Source organism: Phacochoerus africanus, chromosome 4 (genome assembly GCF_016906955.1).
Source record: "Phacochoerus africanus isolate WHEZ1 chromosome 4, ROS_Pafr_v1, whole genome shotgun sequence".
Classification (NCBI taxonomy): Eukaryota; Metazoa; Chordata; class Mammalia; order Artiodactyla; family Suidae; genus Phacochoerus; species Phacochoerus africanus.
The window spans coordinates 74,409,451-74,437,227 of record NC_062547.1 but is presented as its reverse complement, the minus strand read 5'-3'; the positions used below and the strand labels follow the sequence as shown (position 1 = coordinate 74,437,227).

General features: G+C 54.1%; 1 protein-coding gene and 1 long non-coding RNA gene across 4 annotated transcripts in view; one reads left to right on the top strand and one right to left on the bottom strand.

Annotated features, from left to right (window-relative positions):
* The window catches only part of SEMA6B (semaphorin 6B), a 33,956-nt gene extending 9,102 nt beyond the window's left edge, over positions 1-24,854 (bottom strand). The window contains exons 1-5 of one of the 3 annotated variants that reach the window (XM_047777445.1): positions 3,599-4,116; positions 3,345-3,487; positions 2,088-2,237; positions 1,810-1,933; positions 59-119 (exon numbers count right to left, since the gene is read on the bottom strand). In XM_047777445.1, the coding sequence (XP_047633401.1) occupies positions 59-119; positions 1,810-1,933; positions 2,088-2,208 (306 nt within the window). In that variant the 5' untranslated portion in view covers positions 2,209-2,237; positions 3,345-3,487; positions 3,599-4,116. Of the gene's footprint in view, positions 1-58; positions 120-1,809; positions 1,934-2,087; positions 2,238-3,344; positions 3,488-3,598; positions 4,117-24,795 lie in introns of those variants that run through there. The other 2 variants (XM_047777446.1, XM_047777444.1) reach the window with 2 other exon arrangements.
* Positions 3,206-7,908, top strand: LOC125125843 (uncharacterized). Its single transcript, XR_007134476.1, has 2 exons — positions 3,206-3,523; positions 7,090-7,908. It is a non-coding gene; the product is annotated as an uncharacterized LOC125125843 (long non-coding RNA).
* Positions 24,855-27,777: the final 2,923 nt, after the last annotated feature.

The following is a 27,777-nucleotide window of genomic DNA, read 5'->3' as shown; positions in this document are numbered from 1 at the left end:
TCCCCTGGTGGGAGCCCCAAGCACCACCCTCCCGCTCCCGTCTGCACCCGCTCCTCACCCGCTGGTACCGCAGCTCTGTGGACATGGGGGGCTCCAGTTCCACCCTGTACAGGTTGTCCCTGGAGGAGGGGGGTAGTTAGAGAGCGTGGGGGGCCTCCCCCCATACATTCTATTCTCCTGGCTGTGATGTCCAACACGGACCACAGCCTCTGCCATGCGTAACTCTGAACATGCCTTCGCACGGAGTGCATGTCCTAACACACCTCCTCGTGCCCTAAAATGAGCCACAGGTTCAAGCACACCCCACACGCCTTACCAGGCCACCTCTTCGCTTACACACCCCATAGCCTTGGTCTACACTCAACACGATGAACTGTCCGATGCCCTTACATTTCAGGTCCCCTCTCGGTACCCCCTCAGTCTTCCACAGGCTCTCACCCCTCCCCCCACGCCACAAACACTGCCCTGGTCAAAGTCACTGGCCACTTTAAAGTCCACTGGTCACTCCTCTGTCCTCCTCCCCCTCTCCATGGAGTCTTACAGGCCAGTCCTCCCTCCTCCTGGGAATTCCATCCTCACTGAGTCCCTGGACCTTGCACTCGCCTGGCTGCACTCCCACCTCTCTGGGCCCTCCTCTCTCCTCTCCCTGGGTCTTCCAGCCCCTTCCCTCTCTCACCCATACTCCTCCTGGGTGGCCTTGTCCCCCCTCAGGGTTGGAAACGCATCTCTGCCCAGACAAAACCCACCGTCCTAACTCTAGCTGGGGCCTCCCCTGGGCTCTAGACTTGCGGTCCAGCGAACCCTTGAGGCTTCTATGAAGGGGGCTCACAGGTGTCTCACACTCAGCTTGGCCACGCTGCACCCAACCAGCCTCCAAACCTACTCCTGCCCTGTCCCCCATCTCAGATGAGGCAACTGTGACCTTCCAACGACACAGGCCACCACAGGGGAGTCACCCTCAAGTCCCCTCTTCTTCCCCCACATCGGCCAATACTGTCACCCTACCATCAGTATCCATTGAGAGTTCGCCCACTTCTCATGCCCTCTAAGGTCATCAAACGTAGGCCAGCCTGCATTATTGCCCACCTGGACCAGCAGAGTCCCCTCTGCCCTAAGCTAGAGGCTCCCTGTCCTCGGCTGTCTGTCCTTCCCCCAGCAGCCACTGGAGGACGCCTGTGAGCACCTAGTCAGGTCCCACCCTCGCCCCCACAGTCTGTCCTCCCCAAAACAGTCACCAGACGGCAGCTGTCAGCACCTGAGTCCCATCCAGTCCCTCTTCTTCACACAGCCCTCTAGGGTTCCACCTCTATCAGGCTAAAAGCCCAAGTCCTCCTCAAAGCTCCCAAGGCCCTGCATGACTTGCCTCTGTCCCTCCCTGCCCTCACCTCCTCCCTCATCTCACTCACTCGGCTGCGGCCACAAAGGGCCCTCTTACTGTTCCTCCATCACGCCAGGAACCTTTCTGCCCCAGGGCCTTTGCACAGGCTGTGTCCTCTGCCCTGATTTCTCCCTCTTTCTCAGATTTCCCCATGGCTGGCTCTTCATCATTCAGGTGTCAACTCAAATGTCCCCTTCTCAGAGAAGCCCTAGAGGTGTCACTTGAGCACCTTGTGTAGCACCCAGTTAATTCTGACCAACCTGACAATACACCAGAGCAGGCTCTGGGCTCCTACTACACCCATCCCTCAACACCCTTAAAAGTTCCACACTCCAGCCAAACAACAGGCCCTATCATGCAAACTTCCCTAAAACACTATCCCCCTGCTTCCTACACCTCATCCTGCACACTCTGTCCAAAGCCCCTCATACCTATCCCCGATGAACAGCGTCCTGTTGACCCGCAGAACCCGCTGGATGTTGAGGTCGTCAGCGCCCTCTGCGGGGGTCAGGTGTCCTGGCCCACTGCCCACGAACACAGGATAGTGGTTCAGGTCTGAGGGAGGACCGGGAGGAGTGTGATCCAGAGCCAGGGTGACCTGGCCTGTTGAACCCCCGGGGGAGGGGGCAGCAGATCCAGCTGGGTTACAAGACCCTCTCTGGGGACTTCCCCTCCCTAGGAACTCCCCCTTCCCAGGAATCCCACTCACAGTCCCTGGGGGCTACGCTGAGTGGCGGCGGTTCCTCGGGGAAGAGGCCATGGGCGCCTCCCAGTAGCAGCAGTAGGAGCAGTAGGGCCGGGCAAGGAGAGAGTGCTCGCGGGGTCTGCATGGCGAGGTCAGGGCGACTGGTGGTGATACCTGTGAGCAAAGGGCCCGGCAGTGAGCGGCGCTTCTTGCAGTCCCAAATGTCGCCAGCAGAGGGCGATAACAGCTGGGACCCTCAATGCCCAGAAAAATTCCCCATTGGGAATAATTTTCAAATTTTTAAAATTTATTTTTATTTTTCTTAAGTTCAGCGGCCAGGGGTCCCTCCCGGCCTACACCAGAGCCACAGCAACCTGGTATCCAAGCAGCATCTGGAGTAGCTTGCTGCAACGCTGGATCCTTAACCCACTGAGTGAGGCCAGGGATGGAACCTAAATCCTCATGGACACTAGTCAATACTACTAAGGTTCTTTTCTTTTCTTTTTTCTTTTCTTTTCTTTTCTTTCTTTCTTTCTTTCTTTCTTTCTTTCTTTCTTTCTTTCTTTCTTTCTTTCTTTCTTTCTTTCTTTCTTTCTCTCTCTCTCTCTCTCTCTCTCTCTCTCTCTTTCTTTCCTTCTTTCTTTCCTTCCTTCCTTCTTTCCTTCTTTCTCTCTTTCTCTCTTTCTTTCTTTCTTTCTTTCTTTCTCCTTTCTTTTTTTGCTTTTTGAGGCTGCACTTAAGCATAAGGAAGTTCCTAGGCTAGAGGTCGAACAACTCAGGATCCAAGCCACGTCTGTGACCTACACCACAGCTCACCGCAACACCAGATTCTTAACCCACTGAGCCAAAACAGGGATGGAACCCGAGTCCTCATGGATACTAGCTGGGTTCATTACAGCTGAGCCACAAGAGGAACTCCACTAGTCAGGTTCTTAACCACTGAGTCACAAGACGGGGAAGTCCTAGGACAATGATTTTTAAATAACAACAATCATGGCAATAACAATAATAATACCACTGCTTATTCATTACCAGGACAACTTTCTGACCACATTCTAGTGAAAGCTCAGGAAACAGGCTAACAAAAATTAATAATGATAATATTTAAATAATTTATTAAATGATTTTAAATTCAAACCTAATATATATACAACATTTCAAAACATATATTTAAAAATTCAACCTCAAAACACTCATTAAGATAATTCTTGGAACGAAAATGAAAGGTTCGAAAAAAATATTCTAGGAATTTTGCAAACCACAACCCAGGAACTGCAGTACCTCAGAACCACAGAATATTCCAGTTGGCCAGGGACCTCAGAGGCCCCGGTAAGTCTGACTTCCTTCCTGAGTCCAGCCTTTGTGTCCTCAGCTGGAATACCTCTGCAACTGGAGCCTCACGACCTCTCCAGAGGGCCTGTTTCCTGCTCCCATTCAAGAGAATTTGAAGAACCTTCCAGGTATGTGGAGAGGAGACCCACCCCCCGCCCCCCACCACAAGTGATGATCTGGTTGATTGTGTGAGCAGAACTCACCCTCTGGAACCCAGCCCTCCATGCCCCTTCCAGGAGGGGTGCAGTCCGGAGACCCCGATAAAAAGCCCGAAGCTTCGTCCCTCGGGGAAGTCCCAGGCAAGCCTCATGCCTCAGTTTCCCCAACTGAGCAGCGGGGCCATCTCTGAGCCCTGCCCTGGCCTTGGGGCTCAGGGATTCCGAGCCCATGGAGATGGATGTGAGGCAAGAACCTTGGCCCTGAAGTGCCCGCCTCTGAGGACTGGGGCCAAAAAACAGGAAGGCTTTGCGTGGGCCAGCAGAGTTTCCTCTCTATGACCCTGAACTTCCGGGATTTGTGACTCAGAGGATGCCTGGATCCCACGTGTGTGGGGATCTGACTCTGCTTCCTTAAGAGTTTCCTTCCCCGGCTCCTCCCCTGCTCCACAACACCCCGAGGCTCCCACTGACCCCTGATCCAGGCTCCAGACACTGCCTGGCATTCAAGGCCCCCATCTCCACTGCCAGCCCCGTTGCTGCCCACCTCAGCCTGCAAGCCTCCTCCCCACACCTGCCAGGTCACCCTGGCCTCTCTGGTGTTCTCTTTGTTCTGTGCCTTCTTTTATTTTATTTTATTTATTTATGTATTTTTGTCTTTTTCTGGCTGCACCCGTGGCATATGGAGGTTCCCAGGCTAGGGGTCTGGTTGGAGCTGTAGCCGCCAGCCTACACCACAGCCATGGCAACTCAGGATTGGAGCCGCATCTGTGACCTACACCACAGCTCACGGCAACGCTGGATCCCTAACCCACTGAGCGATGCCAGGGATCGAACCCGCAACTTCATGGTTCCTAGTCAGTTCACTAACTGCTGAGCCACGACGGGAACGCCTGTTTTTTATTTTATTATTAGGGCCGCACCTCTGGCATATGGAAATTCCCAGGCTTGGGGCTGAATCAGGGCTGCAGCTGACAGCCACAGCCACAGCAACGCCAGATCCAAGCCTCGGCGATCTGCAACGCAGCTCAGGACAATGCCAGATCCTTAACAAACTGAGGGAGGCCAAGGATTGAACCCAAATCCTGTGGATACTTGGATACTCGTCAGGTTAATTTCTTTTTTCTTTTTAGGGCCGCACCTGCGGCATCAGAGCTACAGCTGCCAGCCTACACCACAGCCACAGCAACGTGGGATCCAAGCTGCATCTGCGACCTACACCCCAGCTCATGGCAACTCCAGATCCTTAACCCACTGAGCGAGGCCAGGGATCAAACCTGCATCCTTATGGATCCTAGTCAGGTTCATTAACCGTTAACTGCTGAGCCATGAAGGGAACCCCACTAATTGGGTTCTTAACTGGCTGAGCCACAATGGGAACTCTGCCTTCTTTTATTTTTAAACATTTTTTTTTTAACATTGTGGTTCAATGTATATAACATAAACTTTGCCGCAGTAACCATTTTTAAGTGCACAGTTCAACAGTGGCACTAAGTACATTCATATTCTTGTGCGACCATCCCCACCATCATCTTCAGAACTTTCTTATCTCCCTAAACTGAAATTCTGACCCCTTAAAACATGAACTCCTGGAGTTCCCATCATGGCGCAGTGGTTGACGAGTCCGACTAAGAACCATGAGGTCGAGGGTTCGATCCCTGGCCTCGCTCAGTGGGTTAAGGATCTGGAGTTGCTGTGAGCTGTGGTGTAGGTCGCAGACGTGGCTTGCACCCCGCATTGCTGTGGCTCTGGCGTAGGCTGGCAGCTATAGCTCTGATTCAACCTCTAGCCTGGGAACCTCCATATGCCACGAGAAGCGACCCTAGAAAAGGCAAAAAGACAAAAAAAAAAATTAAAAAACACTAACTCCTCATCCCTTCCCCCAACCCCAGGCCCCAGCCTCTACTTCCAGTCTCTATGGATTTAACTAGAGTAGGGACCTCACTTAAGTCGACACACAGTATCTGTCCCCTTGTTTCTGGCTTATTTCACTGAGCATCAGTCCTCAAGGTTCGTCCCTGTTGAAGTGCATGTCAGAATTCCCTTTTTTTTTTTTTTTGACCGCACTGGCAGCATGTGGAAATTCCTGGGCCACAGGATTGAACATGTGCCTCCACAGAGACCCTAGCCACTGCAGTGGGATTCTTTTTTTTTTTTTTTTTTTTTTTATCCTTTTATGGCCGCCCCTCAGCCTACAGAGTTCCCAGGCCAGAGATCAGATCTGACCCATGGTTGCAACTTATGCTGCAGCTTTGGCAACACCAGATCCTTTAACCCACAGTGGCAGGACAGGAATCAAACCCGTATCTTGGTGCTACAGAGATGCCACAGATCCTATTGCACCACAACGGGAATTCCTGCAGTCAGATTCTTAATCCATTGTACCACAGCAGAAACTCTTGAATTCCGTTACTTTTTAAGCCCAAGTGATATTCCACTGTGTGGACAGACCACATTTTTTATCCATCACCTGTCAATGAACACTGGGGCTGCTTCCACATTTTGGTTATTGTGAATGGCTATGAATATGGGTGTGCAAGCATTTCTTTGAGACCCTGCTTTCAATTCTTTTGGGCATATACATAGGAATTGAATTGCTGAATCATATGGTGATTCTATGTTTAACCCCAGCTCTGCCATGTACATGCTGTGTGACCCCAGACAGGTCACACCACCTTTGTGGGCCTCAGTTGCCTCATCTGTGAAATGTGCGTGGGAACAGTATCAACCTCACAGGCCTATGGTGGGTGTTGGAGCAGCGACTGGCAAGCTGTAGGTGCTCAATAAATGCTAATAATTATCATTGTTGTTGTTACTGTTGTATATTAAGTACCAGAAGCCAGGCTGGGTGGTTTCCAATGGCTCTGGAAACCCACTTTGCAGATGAGGAAACTGAGGGGCTAATTCAGGGGCCATGACCCACCAGAGAGGGTGTGGCAGCTGGACTGAACCAGGGTTCTCCGGCTCTTAGTTATTGCTGCTACCGGTTGAGCATATGAACAGGAATAACAAGAGGAATAATGACCCACTCCCTCATCCCTCCAGCCAGCGAGGCCAGGAGGAACTTAACACCCAGTTCACAGATGAGCAGACTGAGGCCCCAGGTCAGGATGGGACCTCACAGATTCTTTTTTCATTTTTTATTTTTTAATTTATTTTTTACTTTTTAGGGCTGCAGCCGTGGCATATGGAGGTTCCCAGGCTAGGGGTCTAATTGGAGCTGTAGCTGCTGGCCTACGCCAGAGCCACAGCAACACGGGATCCGAGCAGCTCACAGCAATGCCGGATCCTTAACCCACTGAGGGAGGCCAGGGATCGAACCAACGTCCCCATGGATACTAGTGGGTTCATTATTTTGTTACTGCTGAGCCACGATGGGAACTCACAGCTCCTTTTTTCTCCTGGTTTTGGCACCTCGGAGGTAGAAGGATGTTCATGTTCTCTCTCTGCCCACAGCTGCCCCAGCCCCACAGAAGCACCCTGGGGCCCCTGAAACCCAAACTGCGCTTTTCTTGCCTTGAATTTGCTTCTCTTATCAGATCCCCAACTTACGGATGGCACCATCGTCCCTGCGCCAAAGACCAGGATGCTGACCTCCCAGACCCCTCCCTGCCACCCCAAAAGCCCCACAGCCCAGCTTTCATCTCCTACCTGGTCCCCCGCCTCCAGTCCTGCCCCCTTGTATCCTCCTCAAGGTAGCAAAGCAGCCTTTCCAGAACCCAGATCTCATCTGTTTCTCTCCTGCTCTAAACCAGGGTCTCTCCACTTCAACACTGTTGACATTTGAGGCCAGATCATTCCCTGGGGTGGGGCCATCCTGGGCATGGTGGGGTGTGGAGCAGCCTCCCTGGCCCCACTCACTCCATGCCAGGATCCCTACCAGTCGTGACAACCAAATGTCCTCGGACTCCACTCAGTATGCCCTTGGGGGGTACAACCACCCCCATGAGAACTGCTCTAAAGGCTTCTAGGCCCCCCAGTGCCCTTGAAATGAAGCCCCCTCCCTTTCACTTCCACCCCTGGCATCTGCACATGCTGTTCCCTCTGCCTGGAAGCCCTTTCTCCTGCTCCCAGTAATCTGCACAGTTATTCCCAGAAACCTCTCAGACATCTCCTCCAGGAAGACCTCCCAGATCAGCCCAGACTGACTTCCTCCAGACTCCTGGAGCAACCCCCACGAGTGCCCGCTTACCCTGTCTTCTAAACGCCTGATTGTCTGTTCATCTTCCCCACTGGACTCTGAGACCCCCGAGAGGGCAGGGCTCAGTCTGTCTTGATCACCAGTGTGTCCCCACCACCCAGCACAAGGCCTGGCATATAGGAGAAGCTCAATGAATAATAAAAGTAGCAAACACCAAGTATGTGCCATGTGCCAGGTTCTGTTGTAAGAATTTAACTCATTAAATCCACTCAACACACTTGAGAGGTGGGTGCTATGAATATACCCTTTACATAGATGGGGAAACTGAGACACAGAAAGAAGTCATTTGCCCAAATGGAAATGGTGGCACCAAGAGTGAAACCCACTCAATCAACATTCGCTATTATTATTTTTTTTATGGCTGCACCTGGGGCATATGGAAGTTCTTGGACCAGAGATCAAACCTGAGGCAAAGCTGTGACCTATGTCACAGCTGTAGCAACGCTACAGATTCTTAACCCACTACACTGGGCTGGGGATTGAACCCGTGCCGCTGCTGCAGACAACACTGGATCCCTAACCCACCGCACCACAGCCAGAACTCCCAACATTTTTTATTTTGATGATCGGGCAGAACTGAACCCCATATGCTTTTCTTGGGGAGTCTAGGCTGCTTCAGGGCCAACCCACTGCACCTGGCCTCAGTTTACCCCTGTGACCTGGGGTTATTGGAGGCCTCAACACCTCCCCCACTCCCCCTAAGACCATCTGCTTCTCTCCATGAAACTCGAGGCGCCTTTGCCAGCAGCCGCCCGGCGCCCGCCTGCCCGGAAGCGGCCCCACCACCTGCCCCGGCACCTGGCCACCGGGAGCCGGCCCGGAGCGGGGGTGGAGAGTGGGGGTGGGTTAAGCCGCGTGGCTGGCGTGTGCTGGGCATCCATGCACCCATGTGCCTCCTGTCTGCAGCCCTGGGGACATGTATTTACGCCCATGGGAGTGGGAGGGATGGCTATAGGGATACAGATCCAGCTCCTATCCAGGAGGGTCGTCACCCCCAGGATGGCACAGCCTCTCTGCCTGACCCCCAACTGTCACTCCAAGTCTTGGCACAGTCCCACTGCACAGATGAAGAAACCGAGGCACAGATGGAAATTCCCTCCAGGACACCCTGCTTCAGCCTCACATCCACCTTCCCAGCTACCATGTGGCTTTAGTGACTGTAACTTCGTCAGAGGGTCACATTTCCTTCTGGAACCTTTCTCCCACCTGGCACTTCTTCAGACCAGGGTGTCTGGGCCACTCTTGGCCCCTAGCCCTTCAGCATGAATTTTAGGATCAGATGGTAAGTTCCAAAACAAACAATATAAAGCAGGAAACCTGTTGGGATTTTCCTTGGCATGGTGCTGAACACATAGATCAAATTGATCTGCTGACTGATGGACTCCCTGTCTCCACTGATGGCTCAGGGCACACCTGGGGGTCATCCCCAACTCCTGCCAGCACCCCCCACATTCTATCACCCTCTCATACAATGCAGCAGGGTCTGCTAAATTCCTCCAGAATTCCCACCCCTCACCAGTCCATTTCCTTATCAGCCCCCAGTATCTCCTGCCTGGACCCCACAGTTGCCTCTGTCTGCTCAGTCCTCAGCTCCCACCTTTAATTTCCAGTCTGTGCTTCCTTAAGTAGCCACCAGAGGGCGTGTGTGAGCACCTGAATCAGCCCCTGCTCCTCTTCCGCCCACAGCCCTCCAGGGCTCCCACCTCTCTGGGGGTAAAGCCCACAAGGTTCTACAGAGCTGACCTACCTCATTCCCTCCCTGCCCTCACCTCCTCCTTCTCTCCCCCCTCGCTCACTCTGCTCCAGCCACACTGGCCTCCTTGCTGTTCCTCCAACCCACCAGGTCCAGTCCTAACCCAGGGCCTTTGCACAGGCTGTTCCTCATCAGTGAAAGCCTCTTCTCTCAGACACCTATAGCTCCCTCCTTATTTCAGGTCTCCATCCCCACCCCCTGGACTCCAGCAACCACTCCCCTCCCCATGAACCCGCCTCTGGCCCCCTCACCACCCGGTGTCCAATGACACACTCTCAAAGCTTCCTCTAGACCTTCTTACTCTGAATATGGTCCTTTGACAAGCAGCTGCAGCAGCCTCCACTTGAGAGAAATTAGAAATGCTGAGTCCTTGGAGTTCCCACTCCAAGGGATAGGCGGCATCTCTGCAGTAACAGGACGCAGGTTCGACCCCTGGCCTGGCATAGTGGGTTAAAAGATCTGGTGTTGCCGCAGCTGTGGCATAGGTCAAAACTGCAGCTCAGATCTAATCCCTTGCCTGGGAACTCCATATGCCGCAGGGTGGTCAAAAAAGGAAAAAAAAAGAAAAGAAATGCTGAGTCCTGTGTCCACCCCAGACCTGCATTTTAGGCAGAAGAATCCTGAGAAGCTCAGCTTATGCACGGATCTCACCAAATAAAATAACCACCCACGTAACAGACTGTTCAGAGCCCATCTGCCATCCGGATGGTGAGCCCTGTGAGGGCAGGCCTGGTGTGTCTTGGCCAGTGACAGGTCCCCACAACCCCTGGCACACCACTGGTGTTCAATAATGGCTGGCTGTAGGAGTTCCTGTCATGGCTCAGCGGTTAACGAACCCGACTAGCATCCATGAGGATGGGGGTTCTGTCTCTGGCCTCGCTCAGTGCGTTAAGGATCCGACGTTGCTGTGAGCTGTGGTGTAGGTTGCAGATGAGGCTTGGATCCCGCGTTGCTGTGGCTGTGGCTGTGGCCGGCAGCTGCAGCTCCGATTTGACCCCTAGCCTGGGAACCTCCATATGCCTCAGGTGCGGCCCTAAAAATAATGATAATAATAATAATAATAAAATAATGGCCTGATGTAAGGGAATGAACTCCTAATGTAAGTGTCAGCATTAGGAGTTTAACCCAGACTAGACCTCTTTCCTGGTTCACCCTCACAACACGCACGTGTGGCCACAGGCCACTGGGTCCCCTCACCAACCCCCGCAGGCCCTGGCACCTGTGTTCACACCTATCCATAGATGCAAGTGCAGTGCACGTGTGTGCCCCAGCAGGGGAGGGCTGGCTGCACATGTGTGCACATGCCTATAGGTGTCAGAGCCTGTATACAACCCCTCATGAAGCTGCTGCCCACAGCCCCCCATGGATGGCTCTCTGGCTATGAAACAGTTTCCAAGGACCTCAATTAGCTGCGGGCACCAGCTGGCCAAGCCCATGTCTACAATCCCTCTAGCCTTGGTCAGCCCAATCCCTCTGGTGACAACGAGAAACCGAGGCCCAGAATGAGGGCTGGACAGACAACACTGAAGAGCCCTGAGGTGACAGCTCAGTCTCTGGAATCTTTTTTTGTGTGTGGCTGCATCCGCGGCATATGCAAGTTCCTGGGCCAGGGATTGAACCCTCGCCACAGCAGTGAGTGACCTGAGTCACAGCAGTGACAACGCCAGATCCTTAACCACTAGATCACCAGTCAACTCCAATTTCTAGTATCTTGTAACCCAGGTTCAAATTCAAGCTCTGCCTCTTACCAGCCTCCAGACCTCCAACAATCACTTCCTCTGTCTTGGCCCCAGTTTTCCCATCTATAAACTGTTGGCAACTATATAAGCCCAACCTTAAAACACTGCTATGAAGATGCAAGGACATAATCTAGTCCAGAACCATCCAACAGACAACCACCCACACACATATGTGGTTTTAAATTTCCTGGTGGCCACATTCAAAAGGTGAAATTTCCTTTGTTGTTGTTATTGTTGCTGTTGTTGTTCTAGGGTCGCATTCTCGGCATATAGAAGTTCCCAGGCTAGGGGTCCAGCTGGAGCTGCAGCTGCCAGCCTACGCCAGAGCCACAGCAACGCAGGATCCTGGCCTCGTCTGTGACCTACACCACAGCTCACAGAAACACTGGATTCTTGACCCACTGAGCAAGACCAGGAATCGAACCCTTGTCCTCATGGATACTCGTCAGGTTTGTTGCCACTGAGCCACGACGGGAACTCCCTGAAATTCATTTTATTTTATTTTAATTTTTTTTGGTCTTTTTTGCCTTTTCTAGGGCCGCTTCCTGTGGCATATAGAGGTTCCCAGGCTAGGGGTCTAATCGGAGCTGTAGCCGCTGGCCTACACCAGAGCCACAGCAACGCGGGATCTGAGCCACGTCTATGACCTACACCACAGCTCACGGCAACACCGGATTCTTAACCCACTGAGCTAGGCCAGGGATCGAACCTGCAAACTCATGATTCCTAGTAGGACTCGTTAACCACTGCGCCACGACGGGAACTCCGGAAATTCATTTTATTTTATTTTATTTATTTATTTATTTAGTCTTTTTGCCATTTATTGGGCTGCTTCCGCGGCATATGGAGGTTCCCAGGCTAGGGGTCGAATCAGAGCTGTAGCCGCTGGCCTACACCACAGCCACAGCAACACGGGATCCGAGCCGCATCTGCAACTTACACCACAGCTCACGGCAACGCCAGATCATTAACCCACTGAGCAAGGGCAGGGATAGAACCTGCAACCTCATGGTTCCTAGTCGGATTCGTTAACCACTGGGCCACGACGGGAACTCCCTGAAATTCATTTTAATGATATGTTTCGTTTAACCCAATAGATCCAAAAGATTGCTATTTCCACCTGTAATCAACATACGAATGATTTTTTTTTCTGTCTTTTTAGGGACATGCCCTCAGCATGTGGAAGTTCCTCTGTAGGGGTTGAATCAGAACTGTAGCTGCTGGCCTACACCACACCAGATCAAGCTGTGTTTGCAACCTACACCACAGCTCACAGCAACGCAGAATCCTAGGCCAGGGATCGAACCTGCATCCTCATGGATACTAGTCGGGTTTGTTGACCACTGAGCCATGAAGGGCACTCCAACATACAAATCAAATGGTTAACAAGACATTCCACATTCTACTTCTTGTACTTTTTTTTTTTTTTTTTGGCTGCAGCATGGAGTGGCTCAATGTGGGATCTCAGTTCCCATACTAGGGATTGAACCTGGGCCGTAGCAGTGAAAGCAAAGTCCTAAGTACTAGGCCACCAGGGAGTTCCCTGATTCTCTTCCTAAATCTTTACAATCTGTGCTTTACACTTATGGTGCATCTCGACTGGGACTGGCCACATGTGATTCCACAGCCACACGAGGCCAGTGGCCACTATTTTGGACAACTCAGATATAGAGGAAGGGCTGGGCGAGCACAGGACTGGCACATAGTAAGCCCACAGGAGGCATCAGTTATATTATTACCATGATGTTGCTATTATGCAAAAAATATCCAATTCCATTTCATGTTCCAATTTTGTGCTGAAGAGTCTAGCCACAGGCTCCCCAGAAATAAGCAGGCAAGTAGGGAGGATCTTACATATGCCAAGGGAGCAGTTACAAAAAATTTCCTCGGAGTTCCCATCGTGGCTCAGGGGTTAATGAGCCCAACTAGAATCCATGAGGACTCGGGTTCGATCCCTGGCCTTGCTCAGTGGGTTAAGGATCTGGCGTTGCTGTGAGCTGTGGTGTGGGTCCCAGACATGGACCCGCATAGCTGTGGCTGTGGTGTAGGCTGGCAGCTGGAGCTCCGACTGGATCCCTAGCCTGGGAACCTCCATATGCTACAGGTGCAGACCTAAAAAGACAAAAAATAAATAAATAAAAATTAAAAAAAATAAAAAGTTCCTATGCAAGTTCCTCTCTGCCTTAACAAGTTCTTTATTTCTTTTCTTTCTTTCTTCCTCCCTTCCTTCGTCTCTCTTTCTTTTTTCTTTTTAGGATTCTCATCTGCAGTATATGGAGGTTCCCAGGCTAAGGGTCCAATCAAAGCTGCAGCTGCTGGCCTATGCCACAGCCACAGCAATGCCAGATCCAGGCTGAAACTGCAATCTATGCCACAGCTTGCATCAACACCATATCCTTAACCCACTAAGTGAAATGCATCCTCATGGATACTAGTTGGGTTCTTTTTTTTTTTTTTTCTTTTTTTAGGGCCACACCTGCAGCATATGGGCATTCCCATATGGAGTTGAATTGGGGGGGTCAAATCGGAGCTACAGCTGCCAGCCTACACCACAGCCACAGCAACTCAGGGTCTGAGCCACATCTGCAACCTACACCACAGCTCATGGCAATGCAGGATCCCTGACCCACTTAGCAAGGCCAGATATTGAACTTGAATCCTCATGGATACTAGTCAGACTGTTTCCACTGCGCCACAATGGGAACCCCGACTAGCTGTGTTAACCCACTGAGCCACAATGGGAACTCCAGGAAGTTCTACTGTCAATCTGCCATAAATCCTTCTTGTTTCCAGAGACTGCCAGAAGTGAAAGATCTGGGGACTAGCATTTTGGTCCCTTTGGCCTGGGCATTCCTAACCTGGACTTCTGAGAATTTGGGCTTGAAGGGCAATGCCCACCCTCCTCTCTAATCCTCCACCCCCACTAACAAGCAACCCCTTTACTGTATATCACAAGCTCAGCTCAGACCCTGCCACTCCCCAGCTCAAAGCCCTGCTGTGGCTCCAGAGTGCCCGCAGGGGAAAGAGCCAACTTCATAACTTGATTTTTTTTTTTTTTGTCTTTTGTCCTTTTAAGGCCGCATCCTCAGCATATGGAGGTTCCCAGGTTAGGCGTCGAATGGGAGCTGTTGCTGCTGGCCTACGCCACAGCCACAGCATGCTAGATCTGAACTGTGTCTGCGATGTACACCATAGCTCAAGGCAATACCGGATCCTTAACCCACTGAGCAAGGCCAGGGATCAAACCTGCAGCCTCATGGTTCCTCATCAGATTCGTTTCTGCTGAGCCACGACGGGAACTCCATATAACTTGATTTTTTTAAGGACACCTCCCACCCTGGGAATGACTTTTACCTTCCACTTGCCCTCACCTCCTGGCAAGCAGGCTCCAAATTCACAAGTCCCATGGCCAGGCCTTTGCTTAGGCTGTCCCTTCTGCCAGGGGGACCTTTTCAGACTTCTTAAGCCACAAACTTCCCTCAGAAGGCCCTCTCAATCACCCAGACATCGTAACCTCGCTTCCTCTCCTTGAAACCCGAGTCAACTTCTGCTCTCCCATCAAGTCTACCTGTGAATGCCTCTTCCTCCAGGAAGCTTTCCCTGACTGCTTTCCTGGGGGAGCTGAGTTTCTCGGGGCTTTCCCTGCCACCACTCCTCCCTTGGCTTCGCCCTTCCTCACCAACTTGGAAGCATCTTTGGCCAGCTCTGGCTCCTTCTATCCCAAATTGGAAGCTATTCATTCACTCACTGGATGAGCAATTATTGAGTGCCAGATGCTATTCCCCACATCAGGACATAGCAGTGGCCAAAACTGCAAAACCCTAATTTTTGGGGACTCCCAGTCCAGTGGGATGAGGGTACACACATTACCAAAAAACCAGAACTTAGGCAACATTGTATATCAACATTGTAACTATACTCCAATAAGAGTTAAGTTAAAAAAGAAAAGCTTAGCAAAAAACAGCCCATCTCTGACAATGACGGCAAAGCTTAAAAGATGAAAAGGCAGAGGATGATGGGAAAGTGATGGCAACGGGGCTGCTTTAGCCAGTGCTCAGGGGGACCTCCTGGAGGAGGGACATTAGAACTGAGGCCTGGGAGTTCCTGTTGTGGCTCAGTGGTTAACAAACCTGACTAGCATCCAGGAGGACGCAGGTTCGATTCTTGGCCTTGTTCACTGGGTTGGCGATCTGGCGTTGCTGACATGACTTGGATCCTGAGTTGCTGCGGCTGTGGTGTAGGCAGGCAGCTGCAGCTCCGATTTGACCCCCTAGCTTGGGAACCTCCATATGCTGCAGGTTCAGCCCTAAAAAGACAAAAAAAAAAAGAACTGAGACCTGAAGGTGGAGGAGGAAGCTGTGGGGAAGAGGTGGGGAAGGGTGCTCCAAGTGGAGGAAACTGAAAAGGTAAAGACTTGGAGGCTGGAACCATGAGAGGAACAGTAAGAAGATGCTGGCAGGAGGGGACCTGCCATATCATAAGATTATGAGGACCCCTGGGACTTCCCCCTTTTCCAGATAAGACCATAACATAAGGCACTAGGACAAAGTCTGGTACATGTGTTTGCTCTATGGGAAGTGACCTTGCTGGGTGACTGTGGGCCAGCAGCTCGCCCTCTCTGGGCCTCTCTATACCATAGCAGGTGGCTTGGTGACCCCGGGCCGGGCCTGGAGCTGTTGTTTCTCCATCTGCCATGGCAAGGATGGGGGCGGGATGCCCGTCTCTGGTTCCATAGAAGGAGCTCCTGTCGGCCCAGCCGCCCCAGGATTCCAGCTCCGGGGCCCAGCGTCCCTGGGGGGATCGAGTAACCCTGTTGGGCAGCCGGGCCCCTGTGCCATCCAGGTCTAGTTACCGGCTCTGCTTACAGCTGCCTCCTCCAGCTGCCTTGGTCGCCCCCGGCGCAGCCCAGCCAGGCTCTGGGGCTGTCTAGGAACTTGGCAGAGTGGCCAGAGGGAGTCCCTTGGGCCCTGGGCCATGGGGGCGCCGACGAGAGAGGCCCCTCACTCTCAATGCTCCCTCCGTGCTGGTGAGCCCATCCCTCCCTAGCCTAGGGGGCCAGCCAGTGCTCCCACGTCAGGCCTCACCTTCCTCCCAGAATTCTTGCTTCCTGGAGACCCCTTTCCGCACTGGTGCGCCGAGCATGACAACCATTCCCAGTGGGTTATCATCGTGGGCAAATGAGCTACACAAAAAGCAGGTGCTTAGTAAACTGCATTTTCTGCTGTGCAGCCAAGGATTACACCCTTTCCCTCTCTGGGTTTGCTTCTGCCTCTGTAAATTGGGGATGGAATGCCGGCTCCCTGGGGGCAGGGGGTCTGGCACAGAGTAGGTGCTCAAGAAATACCAGCTGAATGAACATCCCACAAATGGTCCTTACTTAGGAAAGAGCTACATGGGGGTTTGTTCCAGGATTCCTGAGCACCTACCGTGTGCCAACATGGCCAGGGACTCAGCCTTGACCAGGATCATGTGTGTCAAGGGCTTGGCCCAGAGCTGGGCATGCAGTAAGCACCCAGTTAATGCTGAGCGTCTCATTTAAAGAGGATGGTACTCAAAGTACCCGAGCTGTCTCCCGGGTATACTCCACAGCAGCCCAACAGAGAAGGGATTTAGGTTCTCATGAAGCCCCTACTGTGTGCCAGGTGCTGGGCCAAGCCCTTTACATGTCTGATCTTGTTTCCTGCCCACACCTATGGAGCGGAGACCAGCACTATTATCCTCATTTGGCATAGGGAAAAACTGAGGCTCAGAGAGGTTAAGACACTTGGCCAAGGTCACACAGCACAGAATGGTGCAGTCGGGATTCGAACCCAGGCCATGTGGCTATACTGCCTCTTGCTGACATTCACTGGGCGCCCAAGATGTACCATCTGTCAGCAAAGCTGAACTACCTAAATGCGCATTTTGCAGATACACAAGCAGAGCCCCAGAGAGAGGCTGCTCCAGTCCCAGGCCACTCAGGGAGCCAGGAAGGGGACCAGGTGGCAGAGGCAGGACCTCAACTGGGGGACAGGACAGGTCTCCAGGGCTCCAAGCCCAGATGGGGGGGTGCCCTCCCGGGTAATTAATTTTAATCACTGTTTGGAAATTGGGCTGCCAGGAGGCAAATCAGAAGCAGCAACTTGCAATTAGGAATGGGGGAGGGGGGGTTGCTTTCCTCATGATGCGGCGACCATTCCAAGGAAATTAAAGTGTCATTTATACCCAGCGGGTAATTAGGGGGCCTGGGAGGGGGCCACTAGAAGGAGCTGGGGACCCCTAGGAAATCCAGGCTGGGGCTTGGGGGTCAGGAACCCATAGATTCCCAAGTTGGGGGCTCGGAACAAGCCTGGGGTCAAACAGACCCTGGTCTTGCCCCCAATTTGCAAAAAATACAGAAGAGTCCTTCTTGCTCTTAGGGCCCAGTTTGGGGGGCAAAGAGGGGTGATGGGGTTCCACTATAGGGAGGAGAGACAGATCTGGTCCCTGCCCTTGGGGTCCTTGACCTGGAAGCAGAAGATGGTGAGCCTGGCCCCCCTCACTTGACGTTCTGGGAGCCATCCTGTCCTCCAGGCTGATTCTCCCACCCCAAATTCCTCATCACTGCCCCTCCCTAGAGGCCCTGTCCAGGGGGCCATGGGGATTCTCAGGTGGGATGAGACCAGAAAGGCAGGTCTGGAAGGGGGCAACGCTGGAGATGCTGGGCAAGAGGCAGGTGGGCCATGCCAAATGCTGCTGGGCACAGAATACCTGGCGATCGATCTTGAGGAAGACAAAGGCAGGAAATAGGTCCTAGGGGATGGCCCTGGGGTCACAGTGGACCACAAGTCCTGGTGAGTCAGGGCTGAGGAATGGCAGAGATGCTGGCAGAGTGACGTGGGTTCTGGGGGATGGGACGTGAGAACTGTGCATCAGTGGAGAACAGTGAGGGGCAGCAGCCCCTGTTTTGCTGAGTGAACTCAGGGAATTTGCCACCCCAATCTGTGCCTCATGTCTTCTCAGAGCCTGGGGCTTAGACATTCAAAGGCAGTAATAGCTGGGAAGTTCCCTGGTGGCTCAGTGGGTTAAGGATCTGGCATTGTCACTAATGTGGTTAGGGTCAAGGCTGTGGCATGGGTTTGATTCCTGGTTCAGGAATTTCCACATGCCATGGGAGTGGCCTCTCAAAACAAACAAACAAACAAACAAACAAAAACCCACAAAAGGGGATAATAGCAAACATTTATGGAGCACCTACTGCAGAAAGTACTGTTGGGGTAGGGAGGAAAGGTTTCCTCGCCATTTTATAGGTTGAGAAAATTTAGGCCTAGAGTGGGCAAGTTAATATGACCAAGATTGCACAGCTAGGACATGGCCAAACTGGGATTTGAACCTAGGTGTTATGGTCCAGACATCAGACTCTTAAGCAAAGCACCACCTGCCTCCAGAGAAAGGGGCTCTCAGTCCCTCTGCACATCTAACAAGTTCAAAATCTACCCTGATTGATAAATTATGAGTTTGGGATGAGCAGATACAAACTACTATCCATAAAATAGATAACAAGGTCCTACTGTGAAGCACAGGGAACTATGTTCAATATCCTATAATAAACCATAATGGAAAATAATATGAAAAAGAAGGCATATATATGGATAACTGAATCATTTTGCTATACACCAGAAACTAACACAACACTGTAAATCAATATACTCCAGTTTAAAAAAAAAGAAAGAAAGCAGGGGAGTTCCCTGGTGGTCTAGCAGTTAGGATTCAGTGTTTTCACTGCTGCAGCCCAGGTTCAATCAATGTGAGAACTGAGAACCCACATCAAGCTGCTACATGACATGGCCAAAGAAAAAAAACAGCAAGGTCTACCCTGATCTGCCCACTTCTTTCCCCCTCTACTGCCTCAGCCTGGCTGGCCCCCATCATTGCTCACCTGGACCAGAGCAGTCCCCTCCACCCTGATCCCCCAGCTCTGGCCATTGCTGCCCACAATCTGTGTTCCCTGCAGCAGCTAGAAGGTACCTGTGGATACCTGAGCCAGGTCCCACCCATCTTCTGCCCACAGCCCTCCAGGGCTCCCACTTTCCTCAGAGTAAAAGCCCAGGTCCTTCCCTGTAGCCACAAGGCCCTGCATGACCTGCCCCCATTCCCTCTCTGCCCTCCCCTCCTCCCTCTCTCCCCCTCACTCACTCTGCTCCAGACACACGGGCCTCCTTCCTGTTCCTCCAACACGACAGGCCCGGTCTTGCCCCAGGGACTTTGCACAGGCTGTGCCCTCTGCCTGGAATGCTCTTCCTCCAGTTCTCTGCATGAGTAGCTCCTTTTCCAAGTCTCAGTTCAAATGCCACCTCCTGGAGTTCCCGTCTTGGCGCAGCGGTTAACGAATCTGACTAGGAACCATGAGGTTTGATCCCTGCCCCTGCTCAGTGGGTTAACGATCCGGCGTTGCCGTGAGCTGTGGTGTAGGTTGCAGACGCGGCTCGGATCTGGCATTGCTGTGGCTCTGGTGAAGGCCAGTGGCAACAGGTCCGATTAGACCCCTAGCCTGGGAACCTCCATATGCCACGGAAGTGGCCCCAAAAAAATAGCAAAAAGACAAAAAAACAAAAAAACAAATGCCACCTCCTCAGAGACATCCTCCCTGACATCAGCTAAAACAGCCCCACCCTTCTCAGCAACATCATCCAGTGTCATCCTCAGGGCATTTGTTATACTTGATTTACTTTCTGACAAGGGAAGAGCCTGGTTTGCCTTGGTCATTACTGATTTCCCAGCACCTGGCATGCAGTAGGCACTCAATAAGTAACTGTCAACTCATGAAATGAGAACTAAGACCCTACAGCTCCCAGTGAGATCAGGGCCAGGGGCCACAAGTTTACGCTTTTCAAAAATATTCCTTTTTCTAGAGTAAGAAAAGAACAGGATCAGGCGTTCCCATTGTGGTGCAGCGGAAATGAATCCAACTAGGAACCACGAGGTTGTGGGTTTGATCCCTGGTCCTGCTCAGTGGGTTAGGAATCCAGCATTGCCGTGAGCCGTGGTGTAGGTCGCAGACGCAGCTCGGATCTGGCATTGCTGTGGCTCTGGTGAAGGCCAGTGGCAACAGGTCCGATTAGATCCTTAGCCTGGGAACCTCCATATGCTGCAGGTGAAGCCCTAAAAAGACAAAAGACAACAGACAAAAAAAAAAAAAAAAAGAACAGGATCAAGCCTGACATTTTGCCTGCATCCTCTTGCTTAAACGTTCAACTCTCTGAGAGAAAGAATAGCATCCATGCTTCACAGAAGAGGGAATCGAGGCTCAGAGAGGAAGCATGATGAGATATATTCAACCCCAGGTAAGTCTGATCCAACCACTGTGGTAACCTCCAAGGGCAAAAATTCAGAAGGGCTGTCTTAATTGCCCCCATGGGATTGTGACTGGGCCTTCAAGGAAGGGAGAAGGTTCTGAAACTATCAGAAAATACGTGGCTTTTCCCCCACTCCCCAGTGAACTCCTACACATCCATCATCTGCAATGCCCCTTCCTCAATTGCATCTTCCCTGATCCACTGGGCAGAGCCAGCTTTCCCCAGCCCCATTTTGCCCCAACTCTAATCCCACATAGCAAAGAGGGCCAGTGTCTGCCTCTGTTTCCCCTCCCCCATCCTGGAAGACACTTGAGGGCTGACCAAGCACTAGAGTTAAACCTCCCTCTCTGGAATTCCAGCATCACCCAGGACAGGGTGTGACACATGGTGGTGGTGGGGGGGGCATTGGGAGCATTTGTTCAGTGATTGATCTTCCCAACTGCTCTGGACCAGGTGTTCCCCATGGCCCTCCTGAGAACCCACGGACCCACAACCTTTTCTGGGATCCTGAAGTTGGGAAGTTCTCTCCTAGATCTGCCCTTGGAAGTCAGGCTCAGCCTGGGACAAGATGCATCCTGGGAAATGTAGTCCTTACTAGACTAGGTTTCCCTCCCAGCAGGCCCTGGGGCGGCCACCTTTGGACTCTGGGGCCAGTGAAGGGGCAGCAAGGATGGCTGGTCGGGGAGAGGCCTGTAACCCTGCCCAAGGAGAGAAAAGAGGGGTCCTTGGCCTTCCAAGTCACCTCCTTAGTGCATTATAATGTCTGCCACTTCATCTGGACATCCCTCAAGGGCAGGTGATGAATGACCGTGATAATAAGAGAGAATTATGTGGCTCAGGCCCAGACCTCTCAGGCCACACACCAAACCCTGTCTCTGGCAAACCAAACCTGCACCATTCATGCTGCTGGGGGTATCCAGCGTGGGGGTCTGTCCCCTGGGCCCCCTACCCGGAGGCCAGCTCCAAGATAATTTGACCACAGGATGTGAGGAGGTGGCTGGAGCCCCCTCCCCAGTTGCCTTGAGCCTCCATGTCCCTGTTTCTCCTGAATGAGGCCCCATCCAGTTAACCCCAATCACACTGGGCTTGGATGAATCGGTCTGGGAATCTGCAGCCCCTTTAAGGGCTTAGAGTTTCAGATTCACTGAATCTTAAACCTTTGTCCACGATTCTGGAAAAATGGCTGCCCAAACCCACTTGCCTGCCTCCCAGGATGGGTGGCTCTCCACCCCTCTGAGCAGCTCACTTGGTTTCCAGGAATCTGTCTCCTAGTAGCTACCTTTCCTCATGGCTGCTCTGAAACACTGCCCATTCCCTCCTCTGCTCTAATATCTTTCATGACTCCCTGCTGCCCTAGGGATAAGACCCACTCCTCAGCTCGGCATCCATGGCCCCTGCCACCTCTCAGACCTCATTGCTTACTACTGTCTCCCACCCTTAAAATAGAACAGCCATTCAGGGCTCCCCCAAACACTCCTCCATGGCTATCCTCACTGCTCCCTCCACCCGGAGTCCCTGTGCCCCTCTCCTCCTGGAAACAGACTTCTCATCCTTCAAGCCCAAGGCCAGCATCTCCTCCAGGCAGCCTTCCCTGCTTCCACCTGTCCTGACCCTGGCTGAATCTCCCCTGGGTCTCCATCATCACCTGGCAAAGGACTGGGCACACAGGACAGAGCCACACCTCAGGGTCAGCTAGGGACACCTTCCTTCCTAGGAGATGGTCATCGGCCAGCACATCCTTCAGCCCGCAGGGACCCAGCTTACCTGTCCTGCCAGCTGACGTCAGGGTCACCTTTGCAAGGACAGTTTCATTTCTATCTTCCTGGTCCAGCCCCAGGTAACCCCAGCAACTCAGATCTCAAGCCCTGAGCACACTACAGATGCCAAACCCTCCTAAAGCCCAAACCTCCAGCACCTTCTTTACCCAGTGGACAGAGGTAAATGGTCCCTTCCCTCCCAAGTGACTCAATACCTCCGCTGGGAGACACCATCTTACCACAAGGCAGACGAGGCTACAGGAACCCTGCCGGTGCTCAGCCAGGGCAGAGGACACGTGGGGACTAGAGGGGGGGGGGGAGTCACAAATCCAGGGTATTCCTTGGGACCTCTCTCTGCTGCCTCACCTCCCCTTACTCAGGTCCTAAAACCAAGAGCACCTTCTAGGGAGATTGAAGCCCAGAGAGGGCTAGGAATCTGTCTGAGGCCACACAGCAGCACCTCTCCTCTCAGTCCCTGACTTCTCAATGCTGCGTTTCTGTTTTTTTCTTTTTGGAGCCAGGTGGGGCATTGGAAGCTCCAGGTCTAATTTCCGCCCTGCCCAAGTCCACAGGGTGGTGGTGGGGTTGGGTTTCCAAGGAAACCTTTGGGCTAGCATCTGGGTTTCAGCTGATGAGGGGGCTCCTTTCCTCCTTGACCCTATCTAACAGCCCCAGCAGCAGAGAGCCCTGGCTTCCCTCTCTGCCCATTCTGCTGCCTCCCTGGGCCTCAGTTTCCCCCATATGTTCTTGGGAAGGGGCCAGTTCAGGGTGGACAAGCTACAGTTTAATGACTTCCTGCCAGGCTGCCATCTACCTGATATCCAAGGGGTCTCCTATGGGCCACAGGGACCCCCAGCTACCTTCCCCAAGAGCTCAGGACTCCCTCTCAGGAGAATCCTGACCCTATGCACAACTCCCAGGCATCCCCCCACAATCCGTACTCTGTCTAAATGGAGTTTCGGCAACTGCCCAGATATACCAAAATCTCATCCTTGAATGAAACCAAATCTGCTAGGATGTGAGAAAGGGGCTGGCTGGTGTCTGTAGGAGAGGGGCTGGCCCATGGGGACTCTACTTTGATTTTGGAGAGTGCATTATGCCTCTTGAGAAGCGAGGGAACCCAGAAAAACGTGAAGCCATGCAATTTTGCAAATTAGGGGGCCCTTCTGAAGCTTCAGTCATCAGTTCCCTCTTCTTCCTTAAACCACCAAAGAGATCCCCTCCCCAAATTTGAGGGCCTCCTCCTCTAACCCCAAGCCCCACTTCCCCTCCAGTCTGGGAGTCAGAGATGACAACCTCAGAGGGAGGATGTGAAAGACCTCAGTCGGAAAGAACCAAATCGGGGCTGAAGGTCTAGGAGTCACCCCCAGCCTCAAGACTCTTGCAGATACTCTCAGCTCCAGTGTCTATAGCCCCAGTTAGGGGCTGAGGCGGGGGCGAAGGTTCCCTACGGTGGCAGCGCCCCATCTAGGAGGTGCCCCAAACTCCGAGGGTGCCAGGAGGCGGAGAGTGGGACAGGGGGGCACGTGACCCCCGCCCCAGAGACCAATCAGCGCCCGCAGGAGGGGGGCCACACTTGGCACCCCCCACCCCTCCCGGCGCGCTTGGAAAGAGATGCTTTCTTTGTCCCTTTGTCAGCTCTTGGGGGGGCCCCCGAGTCCCTGGGCCCCCATTGCAGCGAGGGCAGACGGACCGGCCGACTGTCTCCCCCCCCACTGCAGCCCCTCCCCCGCGGCCCGGGCCCTGGACTGTTCTGGGCCGGGCGTGAGGCTGGAGAGGGCTCAGGGGCGCCCAAGGTGCGGCGGCTGGACCTCGGAGTGGGGCGGAGGGGCCTCACTGCGCCGGGACCCCCTCACCAGCCCCTGGTCGCCCTCGACTTAGCTCTCAGGGCCCCGCCCCCCAACACCACCCCCACCCAGGGCTAGCAGGCCCCCTGCCTGTCCTGAACCCCCTACCTGGGCCCAAATCCAGCTCCCCAGCGGCGCAGCGGCGAGCTCCCATTATTGTGCCTCCTACAGCCCCCCCCCCCGCCCCGGACAAAATCTCCACCCGCTGCGGTGCCGACTGAACCCCCATTATAGCTACACATACAGGCCCCCAGTCAACAATCCAGCCCCCCCCTAGCTGCAGTGCCATTAGACACCCCCATTATGGAGTCTCATTCAGCGCCCCAGGCCCCAATCCAGCTCCTTCAAAGCGCTGTTCCTGGACCCCCATTATACCGCTCCATACTGCGACTCCCCTAAAACCTAGCCCCCTCCTCAGCTGCGCTGCTGACAGATCCTTCGGTTACAGAGCTCCACAAACCCCCTCTCCGGCCCAAATCCATTCCCTTCCCAGTGGCGGGGCCCCCAGACCCCTCATTACAGCGCCTGACCCGGCCACCCCTGCCAACAATTCAGCCCCCCAGCTGCGTGCCGACGGACACCCCCAGGATAGCTCCTCCCCAGCCCCCTCTCGCAGACGCCCCGGGGCGCTTACCTCGGAGCCGCGGCCGCCGCGAGTGCGCGGGAGGGAGCGCGAGGGCGGCAGGGCGCGGGTGGCGGGGCGGGGGGGGGGGGGGTCCGTGCGCGCACCTGTCCCGGCCCGGCCGACTCAGCCAGGCATCCCCGGGTGGGGAGGTGGGGGGCTGGGGGCGCGCGCTCTCCCCGCCCCCGGGCCCACGGCGCTGCGCTGGGGGAGGGGGCTCAGCCCCGGCCCCCCGCGCGCTGGCGTCGGTTCCGGGGGAGGCGCTGCGCGGCGGCCGGACCGGGGGCGCGCCGCGGCCGCATCTCCTCTGCCCGCCGCGGCCGCCGCTGCGACTCGCGACTCCGCCACCTCCGCCCCCCCCCACTCCGCGCCCGGCCACCCCCCACCTCACCGAGCCGGGCGGGAGCCGCGCAAAACACGGCCGGGAGCAAAGGCTGCGCGGAACGGAGGGCGGAGCCGGGTGGGCGGCTGGAGAGACGCTGGGGGCGGGGGCAAGGCTTGGGGGTGGAAGAACGATTGAAGAGAAGATAACCTGCTTTTGTCCAGGTGGAAGCCTTAACTGTCGCCCCCCTCCCCGACTTACTTCGCCAGTCCACTCTGGCCAGACCCGCATCCCCAAGGATCCGTACCCTATCAGATTCTCGGGGTTGGTGGGGACGCTGTGGCGTCAGGAACCCTGGGGATCCACAAGGCCCTCTTCATTTATGAGGTCATATATTCAACCCACAAGCATTATATTTAACAACACTCAGTAGGTAGGTAAGGAAACTGAGGCAGAGTGGTGGTGGGGTGGTCTTGTCCAAGGTCATCTAGTTAGAAAGTGGCAGAACTGGGATTTGAACAGAGCAAGCTGGCTGCAAAGACCATGGTACACAGGCCTTAAGGGTACCTACCAGTGGCCAGTGGGGCCTGAATGGGAAAACGTTCCCCCCGGGGGGAACTGCAGTCCCAGTCTTCTCAGCCTGTGGAGAGCACTCCTGCTCCTAGCCTTTGGGACTTCAAGACAAACTGGCCTTCCTGTTTCAGAGACCTCCCTGCCCCTCTGTGACCTGGAATGGCAAGAGCCCCTCTCAGGGCTTCAATGTTCCTCTCTTCCCCAAACACCTCCCCATGTGGGTGTGACCATGTGTCACGCTGGGCTATGTGCTATCCTAGTCCCTAGGGCATCTCTAGTATACAGGAGGTGTTCAATAAATGTTTTACTACTGTGTATTTATCTAGTGGCATTTCTTGCACATCTACTGTGTGTTTATGTTCAATGCACAAATCAAGTCATTCAGTCCTCAGGGCAACCTCAGGAGCTCCCCTAGATGGGAAACTGAGAGGTCGAAAGTTTGCCTTGACCCTCCTGCCTCCAGTTACTGAGCACCTCTGGGTGTGTGCCTTACCTGCTGAGTCCCACCCAGGGCTCCCAGCAGTCCCAGTCCTGGGGCTCAGGCAGGCTGTGTGGCTTCCCAGATGCAGTGAGGACGTGGGAGTCAGAACTTGAACCCTGCTCTGCAAGACACTCTGGGTCCTGCCAGGGCCAAGTGCAGCCTCCCTAGCATCCATGGAGACAACCCGGTTCTTCCAAGCCCCAGCATCTGCCCAGGGGCCATCCCAGAGACCACAAACCTCCGCCAGCAGCCATGCCTTCCTGTCAGTGGTTTTTGCTCTGACCTGCTTTCCGGCTGAGCCCGAGTGCCAGGCAAATCAGCCAGCACCTGCCTGCCTCTGGACTCCGTCCCTCTGGGGAGACTGAGGCCTGCCCCAGCAAGGCAAGGGAGGGGGGCTAAATCCCAGCACCTCAGCTTGGCATCGAGGCTCTGCATTATCTTTCCACCTCCACACCAGTAGGCATGCTGTTCCTACCCCCGGGATGCCCTCCCACCTGCAGCCTTGGCCCAACTGGGTTCCTCTGCAACGCCATCCTTCAACAAACTTTTATTGAGCATCTACTGGATGCTGGGTCCTGCAGTGAGCAGTCAACAAGCAAACTAGCTTCCTGCCTGTAGTTTAGTAGGGGAGAGAGAAGAACCAGTGGCTGCAGAACTCAAGGTAGAGATACCTGCTGAGATAGATGAAGGCATTGTGGAGGTCCAGGAGGAGATGTGGGGGCAACAGAAGGGCCATAGGCAGATTTGGCAGAGCACTTCGGGTGCAAGGAGTAGTGGGAAGGGTATACTAGCCAGAGGGACAAGTTGGGACAAAGGCCCTGAGGGAGGCCCCACCTCCACGGACCGGCTCAGCTGCCACCCAGGCTTCAGCAGTCATGAATGGGTCTTTCATGCCCTGGACCAGAGCAAGGTCAGACCGGGCTGCTCCTTCCCCCACCCTGGGCTCCTGACTGTCTGAGCCTTGACCTGAAGGAGGGTGGCAGGAAGTTCACAGCTTGCCCGCCGGGTAAGCCAGGCAGTCCAGGGAGGGGCAGGGCCTCGCCCGAGGTCACCAGGGCCAGCAGTAAGGTCCTAGTTGTGTGACTCTGAGCAAAGCTTCGCCCTTCTGGGCCTCAGTTTCTCAGGCCGGGTGGGGCGGCGCTGCGCTCCCATCCAGCTCCGGCCCGGGAGGAATCCGGTGCAGGTTTTGCCAATGCCCGAAGCCACCAACACTTTCCTCTCAGAGCGTCGGGGCTGCGGCCCGGAGTCCGAAGGGTCCTGGGAGACCTGGAGCGAGTCAAGCGGCCGTAGGGTCCCCGAGAATGGGCTGAGGTTAAGCCCAGCCTGGGTGCCTGGCGCCTTCAGGGAAGGGAACCCGCCTCCCCACGCCGCCTGCGCGCCCCCATCTGCGCTCCCCGCCTCGCCGCCCCGCTGTGTGACTCCCGCGGGTCCTTGCCCCTCTCTGGGCTCCGCCGGAGCCAAACCCGTGGGCAAAGGCTAGGAAGAGTCAACGAGGACCCTCCCTCTTCTTGGAGGGTCCCAGCCTTGGTTTCCCCAGTCTGGGTCCTCTTTTAAGCCCAGGTTGGGGGCGGTCATAGCTTCCTGGTTGCGCCCAGGGTCCGAGCTCGGACCTGGGAAT